This window comes from Schistosoma haematobium, chromosome 7, assembly GCF_000699445.3.
Source record: "Schistosoma haematobium chromosome 7, whole genome shotgun sequence".
Lineage (NCBI taxonomy): Eukaryota > Metazoa > Platyhelminthes > Trematoda > Strigeidida > Schistosomatidae > Schistosoma > Schistosoma haematobium.
Window position 1 is genome coordinate 974,908 of NC_067202.1, and position 16,241 is coordinate 991,148.

The 16,241-nt window shown below is 35.5% G+C and overlaps 1 protein-coding gene across 1 annotated transcript in view; it reads right to left on the reverse strand.

The window, feature by feature from the left end:
* PI4KB_1 (Phosphatidylinositol 4-kinase beta) overlaps positions 1 to 16,090 on the reverse strand; it is a 53,594-nt gene extending 37,504 nt beyond the window's left edge. The window contains exons 1-6 of the mRNA XM_051217757.1: positions 15,386 to 16,090; positions 12,671 to 12,805; positions 11,696 to 11,813; positions 9,209 to 9,673; positions 8,329 to 8,462; positions 3,061 to 3,425 (exon numbers count right to left, since the gene is read on the reverse strand). Coding sequence (XP_051064181.1) covers positions 3,061 to 3,425; positions 8,329 to 8,462; positions 9,209 to 9,673; positions 11,696 to 11,813; positions 12,671 to 12,805; positions 15,386 to 15,641 — 1,473 coding nt within the window. The 5' untranslated portion in view covers positions 15,642 to 16,090. The remainder of the gene's footprint in view (positions 1 to 3,060; positions 3,426 to 8,328; positions 8,463 to 9,208; positions 9,674 to 11,695; positions 11,814 to 12,670; positions 12,806 to 15,385) is intronic.
* Positions 16,091 to 16,241: the final 151 nt, after the last annotated feature.

Genomic DNA, 16,241 nt, shown 5'->3' on the forward strand with positions numbered 1-16,241 from the left:
TTTTATGAATTTTACTATTATGATTATGCTACTAACCTTCCCCCACATATCTAGAACTGACGTTAAAACTTATTATAGTTTTGTGGAAATTGTTTACATCACTGAAGATACTGACTTTGATCCCTGATGAAGTTGTGGATAGGCAATATAGGAGAGTCCCATACGAGGACAAAACAAATGTTTAGTGCTTTCTGATTCAAATGGTGGTCTAAGATTAGTCTGTGAGTTAAAACATCAAAAACTTGTTATCTTTGGTTTATTAAATTTAGATTTTCCAAAAAACTGGGCTATTGTTAGAGTTGTCATTCCAGCTTAGTTTTGTTGGGTATGTGTATTTCTATTAAGACAGACATTCTGAATATTCACCAGGAATGTAAGTATATCCAACTTATGAGTTCCAAATAGAGCTTGAGTTCCATTCTTTGGATACCCATTTTTTTATAAGTAGTACAGGAAGTCTAAAACAAACAACTGTCAAAAAAACCAGTCCTCATCCGTCTTGCATTCAAAGGTGAGGAGATATCAGGCAGGATCGATAAAAGGTGTTGAGTCGGCTTCCGGAGAACATCAACGGAGCCTCCAGAGGCCCAAAAGGAGCCGAAGGGATCTAGCCAATCAGAGTATGATGGAACGTTTTGGAATTCCAACGTGGCGTGCTACTATTGGTCGGTAGCATAATATGTCGTTAACGGATTGGCTGAAATATGATGTTGATTTAACAGACGCCAACATCTATAAATACCTATGATTTTCTGTACAAAAATGAACCTTGGGATAAAGTATTTTCTCTCATATTTGTGTCTTCTCTCTGGTGTTCAAGTCGCTGTGTAGTTGTAGACTGCGGGTTACCGGAATAGCTTAGGAATCGTATATAGCGTTTCATAGACAAGACCTATCAAAAGGATTAGCGAAGCGCTAAAGAGGAGCGTTCCTCCTGTTTAATTGTTTTTGATGTTTAACATCAGATTTTCCTTAGAAAAATCAAGAGTGGATCCTGAGGTCACCGGCAAATTTATTTACAAATTTACATATAGTTGTGAAAATATGTACATTCGAATGAATGGCAGAAGTGCATCAACAAGGTTTTCGTAACATATTCACCATCAGTTATGTCTGAAAGGAAGTATATGCAAGTGTGATCACTGGATATTTAATGAATAATGAACATAGCATAGGTGACTCAGAAGTGTTTAAGATAATTAACAGGTAGAGAACACATTTGCTTCGCTTTGCAGAGGTCATTGGCATTAAACGCTTTCGTCCTGACATTAGTATGCAGAGAAAAAGTGGGGTAAATCTCCCATTACCATAGTAAAATAGTTCTGTTACTTTAACGTTTGTCAGTCACATTATCTCTTTACTAAGGTTTACAACTTCAGGTAGAAAAACCCCATTGATATTCCCTCGCGACGTTAACTTTCACTTCATGCCAACTAGGATCGTTGATTATTAATCACTTGATAGTAGTGTATTGTTATTTATTGTCTCTTCATTATCATCTATAATTTCACCCCCTTTCTTTACAAGACCTAATACTAATAAATCTTAACTATTATGTTAAAAAGATTGCTTCGTCTTCTTGTTTCGCGTATCATTTAGAATTAAACTTCCTGGATTTAGGTTTCGTGTTGCCAGGCACACATCAGTAACCTTGACAGAACTAATGCTTCCCAGAGGATTCGACTACGAATTACTCAGTTTCACAGTCCGAAACATTACCATCAAGTTATTCACGTTGTGCATGATTTCCTTTGTGGGATTGATACGTTTGCAAAATTGATTTATTACTGAGCAGTGGTCAAAAGTTTCCTGTCAATTACTTTCAGCTGTCCTCTAATATATTAACGTGGCGCACAAGATGTCGAGTTACTTAAACAAGTGACGGCATCACAACTTCATTGGTAGGATATAATCAGCACTCAAGAAACAGAAAAAAATTACCTTAATCACTACTACATAGTGATTATTCAATTCGAAAAAGAAACAAATATAAAGAAATATCATGAACGATTGACAAATATTACTTTTAAAAGATTTCGTTAACCATACCATATGGTTCTCTTAAAACTACATTGCATTTTGTGAATGTTTAACGTAGGAAGAAAATGGAGAACCGCTTCATTCTAGTCTGTGACACTTAACCATTGCTCATATCTGATTTAATTAAGAACAGATCTAGGATCTGAGTATGTTGTCGCACATGCAACAACAAATGCAGGAGAAGACGACCAGTGTAGCAGTAACATCAGTAGGTCTCAACATACACAAAGGGAAAAGCAAGATTCTCCGATACAACACAACATGCACCAACCGAATCACACTTGAAGAAGATTTGGAAGATGTACAAACATTTATATATCTGGGCAGCATTATTGATTAACACGTTGGATCTGATGCAGATGTGTATGTGAGGATCGGAAAAGTAAGAACAGCATATTTACGACTGAAGAAGATCTGGAACTCAAAACAACTGTCTGTCAACCAACACCAAGGCCAAAATTTTCAATATAAGTGTCAAAACACTTCTACTGTATGGGGTGGAAACTTGGAGAACTACGAAATCCATCATCCAGAAGATACAAGTGTTCAACAACAGTTGTCTCTGTAAAATAGTTCGGATCGGTTGGCCAGGCACTATCAGTAACAACCTAATTTTGGAGAGAACAAACCAGATCCCAGAGGAGGAAGAAATTAGGAAGAAGCGCTGGAAGTGGATAGGACACACATCGAGGAAAGCACCGAACTGCTTCACAACACAAATACTCGTCACTTGGAATCCACAAAGCCAAAGGAAAAGAGGAAGGCCAAAGAACACATTACACAGAGAAATAGAGAAATAAATGAGAAAAATGAACAAGAATTGGATAGAACTAGAAAGGAAGGCGCAGGACAGAGTGGGTTGGTTGGAGAATGCTAGTGTGCGGACTATGCTCCATTGGGAGTAACAGGCAATAAGTAAGTAAGTAAATACATTGTGCTGAAGAATTCAAAATATAAATCAAATCTCTATACAACAATTATTTAATCAAAAATTACATTTGTCAATACTTTTCTACATACCTTATTCATACTCATACTTGATTTAATTGGATTTTGATTAAGATTATTCAAATGTAATTGATGTAATGAATGTCGATTTTCATTTAATAAAGGATTTGTTTGATTTGATAAATGATTTATGATAGGACATATTGAATTCAATGATATTTGATTTGTGATATTAGATATAGTTGTTATTGGATTGTTTACAACATCATCAATAGTTGATAAACAAACAGCTGAATCTTGTGATGATGACCAACGATTTGGATTAGAAGTTATTGTTGTTATCGTTTGATTAGTTTCAGTATTATTCATTAGATCCAACTGATCCATAACAACACGATGTCTAGATTTATCTACATAATAATGATAATTTCTTAAACCTATACGCGTGTGCGTGTGTATGTGTGGGGGGGTATTGAAAAGAAAAGATAAAACATGGAATGCAATTTCAATTTAACATTGAATAAACTTATAAATACTGTAGAGCAAAACAATAAAGAACGACTAATTTTGCTCAAAGTGTTTGTGACTTAATGAGAATATTGAGGTAATCCGTACGGGATGCTCATAGGCTAAAATGAACTGATCAATTGCAGTTTTAAATATGAATGGGAAGATTCAAATAATCAATACAAACGAATCAAAATTCAACCTATTGCACAAACCAGTGGCTACCTGAAATAGGTGGTTAAGTGGATGATGTGTTAGTATTTGAAGCGAACGGTACTGGTTTCGAGTCCCGGAGTGAACAACAACACCGGAATACAGCTATATCCAGCTGATGAGTCCCAAATAGGACGAGGCGGGAGTCCTGGACTTCACTGCTGGCCACCATTCAACTCAGCTTACAATGGAGGAATTAGTTTGAAGTAGATAGTGACGATGTTGTCTGGGATGATATTCAGATGTTTGTAATTCTACTAACCAGCTCAGAAAATGCAGCGCTACTAATGACTAGTTTTGAGAAGTCATTTCCAAAGTTATGATGAGGAGCTGTAACCAGTGGAGTTCGAACATGTTGTAACAAGACAGTCACTTACCAAGGACATTGGATGACGGTGGCATGATATTGTAAATTGATTGAAATTACACATGTAAACTAGTGGATGTCGGCTTAATGGTCTGATGGTTAGGCGCTATTCGCAAAACCTTAAGGTCTTGAGTTTTATACCTAATGAAGTCATAGATGTGCATTGCTAAGGAGCCCTATACCTGAGAAGAACAACTATCTACTCTGTCCTGATTTTCACTGATTGTGCCCAACTGTAGTCAATCTGTGATGTAAAACTACGAAAACTCCATAGTTTCCACAGACCCCCTGAATTAATAACCCTTAAAAGCATTTATTATGTTGTACTAAGAAATATATGAACAGCAGAATAAATATATTCAGAAGACAGATATGTAACATAGTTTATAGACAGTTATCATTGAGATGGTTACCATTGAATTCTAATGATCACTTTATGCACTAAGCTATGCTTACAATCATAGTAAGCAGAATAGAATGAACGGCCAAAATACAGTTACTACCGCTATGATAAAGTTGAACTGCCAATATGAACCAATTACTTACACCGGTAGTTTATGTCAATATGGTAGAACTGTCGCCACAGTTGCGTTTATATTGAAAGCTATTATCTCAGATATGAATCCGAGAACTACTAAAACAGCATACTAGAGTTGATTTAATCAACAAATACTTGTTCTATTCTAATATCGCAGTAAAACTAATTACTTAAACCTTGATATCAAATTATAAAGTGATTGACTGTTGGAATGATATTTGTCGATACTAAATGACGACGTCTATGAATCCGATGTTCATCTTGTTGTGCTAATGAGGTAATGGCAACTTGGACCGATGCATATATGTACCTGGTCCTACGTTGTAGCTGACTGATTTTTCTTTAATTTTCACCTGACTAATGAGATAACATTGATTATTCAATGTTCGAGCGCTACACATACATATTTGTGCATAATTATTTTTTAAAGTGCCACTTATTCATTATCAGATGACTGTCTGACGTTCATAGGATTTTCTTAACCGTCACAAATATACATAGTTACTAATATGTATGTTGCCTAAGTACACACAGTAAAACAAATGTGTTTATTACTTTTAATAAAATCGATTCCTCACTTTCTTACCACTTAAAGACACACACACACACACGAGTAAAAAACAATTAATAATAATCATAATAATAAATAGAATAAACCAGTGCATTAATGACAATCATTAAAAAGTAGAAGGAATATGATCAACGACAATAATGGTGTAATTAACACACAAACATTTATTGATTAGAAAGAAAAACAAATTTTAAATCTCTCTTACACTTTTAGTGTTTTTTTTTCTTTCCTCTTTCTAAGTTGATAAACTTGTGTTATGGATTACAATACAACGTTAATTGTGAAAAACTAAGGGTGGTGTTTATTCCTTTAAACATTCTGGTACAGTTGAGAATGGGGTAGATCCGCTTTTCCTACCTTGAAAAACTCTTATGAAATTGTGTTTATAGTCTGTGTTAGGGGGAGTTCTGCCGACTGACTTTACATGAAGAGGATGTTGTTTTTTTTAAAGAAAGTATGACGGCACAGAACGGACGGACCCCTGCTGAAGTCAAGTTAGTTGACCCAAAGGGTTTATAAGGGAGGAGTTGTGAAACCCTGATATTAAAGTACAGGTATACATAGGCTCCAGGATACCAACGGAACGAATGAAGAATGAATCTATTTTGGCTACAGGCTATTATGGCATTGTATCTACTGGCATCGTTTTATTGCTTTATAGATTAGACTTCTAGGTTAAAGGTTGTAGGAGCAACCCACTTAAGAAAGCCACCTGCTTTGATTTGGGTGCCTGTTACGTAGATCATCTACAAATTATGTAAGCTTACATAAACCCTTCGACCAAACAATAATAATAGTTTAACTAGATATTTGTGGAAGTTACATCAGTTCTATGATAGTTTTTACCAGGGACTAACCTCGGTCGGATGAACCTTACGACTGAAGTTAAAAATGTGGAACATTGTGGTCTAAAGTTATGATATTCATCAATAATATAAGATAGCCTTGTGCACGATACCTGAGAACATGTACTTGTTAAACTTTCCAAAATAGGACAAGAATTTACTAACACAAACATACATTCTTGTACAAGTGATTAAAAGTGAAATCATCTAATTTTAAGACAAGTGCCCCCAAATGCCCTAGTATGGTCGAAAGTGAGGAGAGTCAGCTCTCCACCTCCAAATGCACTCACATGACCACGTGCATACAACCACTCACAGTAAAGTTCTACAGACTTCCTCGGAAAGAGGGTGTTGTTTACGAAACTGAGAGGATGAAAAGAGAATGTCCGGTACTTTAATCGTATCGGTGGACACGGAGAATTCATCTAGGGAGATGGAAAACACTCATTCCAAATCAATGATGCACGTGAACTACAGGATCCTGAGGAAACACATGGCATATCAATTTATTGTTGATCACCGACTATCATAAGACTGCATATCTTAACGCTGCTCCACTGTCTTGTGGATTAGACCTTTAGGTCAAAGGCTCGGGGAGTGGCCCCCTAAGAAAAGCACCTATTTCGGTTTGGGCGATCGAGCAATATTCCAACCCACACACAAGTCGAATGAAGTGAGGTACATATATATTTGGTGCCTCCTTGTACCAAAGTTTCTGTGTTTAAATGAATAAATAAATTTAAGACAAGTCTTAGCTTTAAACATCGCTGAACGACCTATTGGAATTAAACATAACCGGGTGATGCAACCAGTTGACTTACATTTATTTTTATTTTTATTTTAACACACAGATATTGGTACAAAGAGGCACCAAATACATATGCGCCACACGAATCTCATTTGATATGTGTGAGGGCTGTGATACTGCCCAGGTGCCCAAACCGAAGCAGGTGGTTTTCTTAGGGAGGCACACCCGGAGCCTTTGACCTGAAGGTCCGGTCCATAAGGCAGTGGAGCAACGTAAGGAGATGCAGTCCCATGGTAGCCGGTGAACAACGATTGGTTCATACGCCATTTGTTCCTTCAGGATCGTGGAGCCTATCTGCACCATTGGTTTGGAATCAGGGTATTCCAACTCTTCTAGGTGGGCTCTCCATGTCCACCAATCCGGTTAAAACACCAGACATTCGCTTTTCATCTTCTCAATTTCGTAAACAGCACCCGTGGTGTGAGAAGGCAGTGAGTAGGACTTCCTTGGAAGAGGCTATATACGCGTGGCCATGTGAGAGCATTTCAAGAGGGAGAGCGGACTCTCCCCACTCTTGGCCGCACCAAGGTATTTGGGGGCCCAGTGGTTTTTAAAAAAAAACTAACTAATTAATTATTAATCCGCATATAGGCAAATAGAAATTTAACAAGACCAACAAAGAAAATACAAAATGATATCAATATATTTTCATAAATAGGTGAAACATTTTCCTGTCTGTAAAACGTATTGGTTAAGTGAATGAGAGTTGTTGTCACAGGAAAACTATTCATGATTCATTAAAACTGACTGATAACCTACACCCTTTGTAATAAACACTTTTTGATAATGAGAGGTGAAACAACGTAGTATAAGATTAAACCAGCTGTGTGTACAAAGAGGGGGGGCGAGATGGAGAGGATATGAAGACAATGAAATTCGACAGAAGCTGGCAATTTTGAAGTACATGGCAGGGATTTAGTAAATTCGTTTTTCATCTACGAAGGAATCCCATGTTAAGACAAAACAGCTGTTGAGTGCTTCTTGGTTTGCAATGGCTGTTTAACTAAGATTAGTTTTTTCATGTAAACTTAGAAATTCAACAATTCGCAACATTCTCATATACTAAAGTGATAATTATGTCCACGCTAGTGGTTAACTTCAAGAGATAATTCTCGAAACTTTAGTGAAAAGCCGTTACCAATGGATTTTAATTATGGCAGATGTGAGACAGTTACTGATCAATATAATTAGAAGATGGTTGTACGTTATTGTTCTAGATAATTACATCATTAGATTCCAGCCTATTAATCTTAAAGTCATGTGTTCGCCGAGAGGCCTGGATTCGATCCTTGATGAGATTATAGATGCAAGCTTCTGAGGATTCCGTATCAGGATGTAATAGCTTCCCACTACTTCTTAGTTTTCAATGATTATATAATTAATATCAGTTAGTGATGTAAACTACAGAATATAACTAATCTAAGTATTGACTAAAAAATAATTTATCACTGGAATAAAACATATGAAGTAATTGAATAATATCCTACTTACTTGTTACATCAGATGTACTTCGTTTATGCCCGATATTATGATGAATATTTGGAGATAATTTACAATTAGATGATGGAGAAGAAGTATTATGTGTATAGTGAGTATTAACATTATTATACGATCCCATGTTGTAGCTAAAATAAATATATACGAAAGTAACATGGTAAAGTAATCTGTATGAAGTGAACGGTTTGCTTAATTCACTCTTGCTATATTTTATAATAATCAGTAATATTAAAGACCAACGTAATATATTGTATCAGTCAAATAGATACAATGTAGGACTTAGCCCATATGTGCATCGGTTGGTGATCCTACACATCAGTACAGGGAGTAGAAATCGCCAAAAAGAATACCATAAACTCTGACTCTTATCATCACAACCAGATAGTCAACATCTACTAACAAGTCTCAGTCCAACAGCAAATGACTTCATAGACTAATCCCAGTCACTTCAAACTTGCTACACTAACAAGCATTGCACGGAGAGGTATGCAGTGCTTGAGCACACATAATGCATGCCCCAATCATTTCACTCGATGAAGATTCACTATACTAGCGACTGATTTGCTATCCTTATCTCATCTAGTTCCAATAATCGTTAACTCGGTAGTCCAAACGTATTCAGGCAGTACTAATAACCTATAAATATCTTCTACTTTTAAAAGTTATGTTTTACAGCCACAAAATGAATGGTTACGCATCATACTCGCCTTTCGGTTAACAAATCACCCTGTTCAAGATATAACACCAAAATGGAACTATAATGTATCAGTATACTTACTACTTCTTAGGTGAGAAAAAAAGGTTTAAATGAACAGAAATTAGTCAATAACATAGGAAAAATTATAATTTTACATAGATACACACACGCACACACCTTCCATTAACTATCGATTGTGGAATAAAACTACCCCATGTAGTCTCATCAATTGGTAGTAATAAATCCCGTAAAGTTTGTGCAGTATACACGAATCGATTATCATTGGACAATTCTGTCGAATTGTTAGTCGTGGTTGTATTAGGAGTAGGAACTACATTTGTATTGTAATTTTCATCACCATTGTTACTATTATGATAATCTAATTCTTGTAAAGGTGTAATAGCCGATGAACTAGATTTTAATTTAATAAATTTACTATTATTACTATTACTATTGATTGATTGAGAATTATCACTGGAATTCATTAAATACAATTGATTAGATACATAAGAGAATATTGGCACTGATGATGGACGATTAAGTAGAATTGATGAAACACGTTTCAATGGATTATATGAATGTGAACTGAATGAGTCCAATAACCAAACAAGATTTATTGCAAATGAAACAGATTTTGTACATCTGAAATGGGAAAAAAGATAAAAATGTATGATGTGGATAAATAGTAGATGAAAAAAGACAATATATACATGTAACTTAATCGAGAGAAACCATGACTAGTGGAGTTCAATAGTGTCACATGTGAAGAAGGTAACCATCAAATACAAAGGAAGATGGTTGAACGCCAATTGATTGAAATTAGACAAGCACATCATGGGACATCAACTCAATGATCTCGAGGTTAAGCTGTCCATTGCCCACATGCTTTTAATGGATGTTTAACTTAGATTGGTTCATGATACCAATAACATTCAATAACCTCCATAGACGCCTATGTTGATCGACAGAATTTGATCAGCACTAAAGAATTAGAAAAACATAACATTGGTCACTACTTAGTGACCATGCATTTGTAAATACGTCTCAGTTCTATGGAAAGTAAACAGCAGCCCGAGTACCTCAGTGGTAACATTTCAGACTATGAAGCTAAATGACGCAGGTTCAAATCTCATAAGAAACACCAGTATACTCAATATTACGGGGATGCCTTGCAAACGATGAATGGAAAACTATCAGAAAACACAAACAGATCGAACAGGGGTCAGATACTTGGCTACAACAGAAGCAACTGAGTAAAACACAGGATTCCAAGACAGTCACTGTTCAAAGAAGTGAGAGATTATTACAGGACAAACATGAAAAAACTCACAATCAAATTTTTTTCCACACAAATAACTGTCTTCACAGTTTTATTCATAAATCCCTGTTAGACCAGTCTATTATCTCTTAAATATCTCTAAAAAATCTTAAGGTGGGAGGTGATCGACCATCTAAATACATACGTAACAAAATTTCAGAAAGTATAACTACGATTCCAAAATCCTTTGTCAAAAAACAACCATTTCAATTAATTTTATGCATACCAAAGAACTTACTTTTGATTATGGTCCATCGATCAAGTTGTAATGTGGCCACTAGTCTAGACGATTCGACATATGAGCCTAACAAGAGATCAAACGCGACCCGAATAGCTCGGTGGTAACATATCAACATACCACAGGGAATATCACTTCCTTAAAGACCGCAGGTACGTCTTGATGATGAGTACCCACCAGCACGAAACCTAGACCAAGTAGGGTTTCCTGTCAGCTACCTTCGGTCAACTACCATCTCAATATGGTACAAGTAATGTCAAGTCACTTAGATTAATGACTATAGTGCAACTTGACAAATAAAATTCGAGCAGCACCAAAGGACTAGGCAAACATGACATCGCTATATACTCAAGAATCAATCAACTGTGAAGTGACAGTATTCTTTACTATAAACAGGATAACATTGGCTGACAGTGTGTAAGATAATTGCATTTTAGAATGTAAATAACCAAACTAAATAAATATTTTGAAGTGGGTTTTTGATGGAAAACAATTAAAGTAGTGAATTAAGGTTTCTTGGTTGGTTTCGAAATCTTTTGAAATTAATGCCGCTGATAAATAAATACAATCATTTCGTTAAATTTTATGTAAACCAAAGAACTAAAGATACCGTAAACCTAACAGTATTCACAAGTAAAATTATACAAAAAGGAGACAAGTACTAACTGTATTTGAACTCATCTCGGCCATGAACCTAGAGATATAGATCACCAGTCAAGCAACAAGATATCTCTAATATTGATCCGTGAGCATGTGAATTCCATCGAAACACTCAACAAAATACTCTGATCTATAGATTCAGTTTATATAATGGAGGTTAACCAGTTGTATGATCAGAGATTAAATTAGTGGAACAATCAATCTGGATACTTTAAAGGACAATTAGACAAGGTCATTAGAATGAATTAATATAACATTTATGGAGAAAAAGACTCAATAACCTTATTTTTGGTTGTAATTAATAATGACACCTGAATAGATAATGGGAGCTTCACAATGAAAGCATCCAGGTCAGACAGAAAATTATTCTTGACCACTATTATGGTTATTGCCATACCATAAAATATGACATATGTTATCATGAACATAAAAATATGAAATTACTTACCGATATATAAAATAATTAGTTAAGTGTTCAGCTAATGAAGGAGATTTTTCATAGAGAGAAACAAGTTGTAATAAGTAAAAGTCTACATCAGATTCTGGAAAACCAAATAATCGATCAGCTGTTAATAAAGTGAAGGAAAATGAATAAAAACTACATATATATGAACTGATCAACAACTGAACTCTTTTTCATATACAATAGAATATACATTGAAACCTTTAATGGATAATTGTAATAGTATTTCATTGTTTCGGTAATGAAAGTATATATAGATAGAGATACGTATTCTTGTATTTCGGGCTTGACAAGTGTATATTCTAGACTAATGAAGAGATTTGACACTCTAGTGTACAACATTCTCATCATTTGTATGTTTTATTCATCAAAACTTAAAGTTATTTCTAATACTTAACTCGTTTGAATAGTAGATAGTGTGGTAATAATGAAGAATGGATAATTTGTCAAGTGGATTTTTATCAACAAGGCTTTGAATTATACCTCATTGCCCAAACCGAAATAGATTGAGCGGGATGAGAACCTGCAACCTAGTAATTAAAAGCCAATTGCTGTAATCACACAAGCAACAATCCTTTGATTTACAAATCATTATGAAACAATCAGCCTTAACATATAGTTTAAAACAAAATGATCTTTGGGCAGTTAACATAACTGAGAAATAAATAGATTGTCATTATAAATTCAGTTATTGGATCATAAATCGATCTAAGTTAGACATCAATTGGGAACCTATGGCCACTGGATGGTTGCCACGTGGAGTGGTGACTTATTGGTCAGGGTCCTTGACTTTCGCTCAGAAAGACACTGGTTTGGACTCCACTCTATCAACTTTCGTTAGGGTAACCGGGTAGTCATTAGCCCTTGCACTTTTAATGTGGCCTATACCCAAGTGCCTAATAATTGAGTTTTTTAGTGTTTCCACGATCCTACTACTGATTATCAACAAATCAAACTTACCCAAATACATTTGTACATTCACATCCTCTGATTTAAATAGATATTGAATTGTCATATCTAAATTAAATAAGCTTGACGTAAATAGACGTCGCAACCAAGATGATGAATTTGAATCATTGAGTATACCGCATTCATCTGTAATAATAATGATAATAATAGATATTTAGAGAATATTTATGCTATTATTTTATGGATATTTAAAATACTTCTATTTTCACTGTTTTTGTCAGTTGAAAGAACTCTGAATCGTCATTTAGGTAAACGGTTACGAAAACTTTGAAACAACTTCACACAATCTAGTTGGAGAAGCAGGGTAACATAATTAGAAAACGCAAAGAAGTTGGTCTGTATGCTTAATAACTATTGCAGGACAATTTCGTTGTAATGATTCGACGGACATGTATATGGTGAACAGAACTAGCATCCTATGATCGTCTATATGCTAAATGACGCGTAATCATGTTTACTTATGTTTGATATTTTGTACCTAAGTGTTACTTGATCGAAGAAATCTGTTTTGCTGAGCAGGCGAATCACCTTGAGGGTTAATGTTAATAATCCGGTCTCGTCATCAGCTGTTAGTCAGTCACATTTTACCCCCATGTATCACCATTCTTTCACCATTTTATTCATTATTTCAACAACCAAAACTTGTCGGTGAATTTGAAACTCAACCTCTATAATATTTTATTTGCCAAGAGTGATCTTAAATAAGTTAAATCATGAAGATTTGGTGAATAAACCAGACTGGAAAATACAGAAGTTAAGAAACTAACTCCGAAGTAATGGTCTACGTAGACTCCAGAACAAATGACATCAACCACAGCATAGATGCAGCTCTTGATTTTGCTTTAATACCGACTTTCAAGCTAAAAGTTCGGGTCAAATTCAATGTCGTGTAATTTACTACCAGAGTACATATCCATGTCCTTAAATATAAGCTGAAATTCTTTTGAAATCGACTAAAACTACCAAGGAAAACCTAATTCATGAAGTATCATAGGCCATACAAAAACTCTAACCCCAAATAATATTAGAGGAGCTCCTAAAACAGACTGATAGTGTCAGATTAGATTTTTATAAGGGAGTTAGTTTCGCATGTTTGTGATATTTCTATACATGCAATCAATGATTCTCTTCGCCTTAATTTTAAACTTGAACTCCTTAAAGTAGTTCGTTTCTCCTACACGTTTCGATATGTGCAGATAGCATTAGGTTCCTAAGTGGTTGATTCTGAAGAGCCGTATATCGACGTGAAACAAACTTGAATTAATGCATACCAAAACGAATTGAACAGCTTTATAGTTGGCAACTTTGTGCCACCAAATGCCCTGGTACGGTCGAAAGTGAGGTCAGTCAGCTCTATATCTCCAAATGCTCTTACATGGCCACGTGCATACAACCACTGACAGTAAATTCCTACTAACTACCTCGCGGAGAGGGTGTTGTTTATGAAATCGAGAGGAAGAAAAGAGAATGTCCGGCACATTACAGCATTCACTGCCCAATTGCAAGTTTAGAAAAATTGGGGACATAAAAAACACATGATGACTTTAGTAATAGACATTCGCTTGTCCTAATTCATAAAACATGAAACGAAAAATATCATTCTAGAAATTTTCATCGTATACCAACTTTTTACTAGCATAAATACATGAAAATGGAAATGTGGTCAGTATACAATGTAGCACTGTGAAACGAAAATATGTTTTATTTCCGAACCCACCAAAAATCACGTAAGAGCCCCGAATCCAATTGACTTATTTGTATCGACAATCTCTTAATGAACTCTAATAATAACTAAAAGATACATGATTACGAATACCCCTAAAATATCGGAGGTATGCTCGTATTGGTGAGTGACCACATGGAGTGCTAGAGTAACCGTATTACTAAATATACATCACGCGTACGTATGACGTTTAGCTAATGTAAAATAAAACCCATAAAAAAAGACGAAACCATAAAAGCACCGGGTTTGAGAAACGTTAGTATAGGTGTAACATACTGAAGACCTTGAGCGGTGTCAGCCAATCAGGAGACGGGGCATAGTTACAAAGAATTGACAACAAAAAGCAACATTACAACACTGGAATAATAACTCTGATCTTAATAACCAACCCTCATGTCGAAAAACTTTTGGCAGTAAAAGAAAAAGGATGTTTCGTAGAATAGGATTAGGAATAGAGTTGTGAGTCAGGATTAGCACCCCATGGGGTTTTCGTCACCAATTAACACCAGAGACAATGAAAAAACTTAGGATAAAGTATAACGAGTTAAACTGGAGGTATAAAATAATTTCACACCTTGGGGTAAAAGTTCTCATCACGAACTGATATCATTGGTAATCCCATGCATTGTCAACCCTATGTTTACAAACTTAAGAAGCTTGAAATTGGGATGCAAAGTATTGATGTGGAGAAATACTACTTAGCCTCATGAATCAAAACTGACTACGTATTGAATCACATCAAACACTGTACCGCACATTCAAGCTTCAAGACAAGTATATATTGTAATTCAGCATAAGCACGATTTCAAATCTACTTCCAATATTTGTTTTGTCCACCACAACATAAAATTTGTCTATCGTTGCGCTTTAAATTTTGTGCGGAACACATGACGCATCACAGTAAATCTGGTTTGTTAACTAGAAGCCGCCTGTATGTTATAGTTTTACCAAAATGTTTATATTAATCGGCGCAAATAACTTACTTCTACTGTCGTGACAACAACAAGTGACGTCCTCCATATTTGGATTGTTGTTATTAGAACCGTTATCGTCAGAAGATGCTTTATCATTGACTACATGATGCAATTCTTGGACAGAAACTATACACTCTTCAAGTTTCAATGCATTCGAACCAGATGGGTCCAGAATAGAAGCCTCAGAACCTGCTTTTTCTGAAAACTGATCTGAGTTGTTTATTCTACATGCACTTCCGAGTCGGTATTCCGAGATGTCTGGCATTGACAGATACTAAGTGAGATAATGTCGATGTTTTCAAAGTTAACAATGATCACACACGATGAATAATGCTACTATGTAGTTACTGCCTGGCAATAACTGTGATAAAACATGATAAATATGACATTCGAATGATGATAGCATAATACAACCACAGAAATAATAGACAATGGTTCGGTAATTAGTCTTCAAACAACCCACGCTTAGTGTAGCCTTGAAGTTTTTCCTGTGTTTCGACCAAACAACGGTTCACAGTCTTCAGTCTTCAGTAATAAGGATAGGAGGTCTGTCGACCTATATTAATCCTTGCAGTTTGTAATACTGTGGAGGTCCAATCTCGTTTTGAATATATTAACAGACGGTGCTGATATTACGTGTTCCGGTAGGGAATTCCAGTAATTCACTACTCGGTGCGAGAAACGGAACTCCAGACGTAAACGGTTTGATCTCGGTTTTTGAACTTTCTTCGAATGTCCTCTCAAATGATCGGTTCTAGACGGAAGCAAAAGATAAGACATGTTAATACCAAGGTCATCGTTCAGTATACGATAAGCCAATATTAGATCACCCCGTACTCTACGGTAAGATAACGGAAATAAGTTA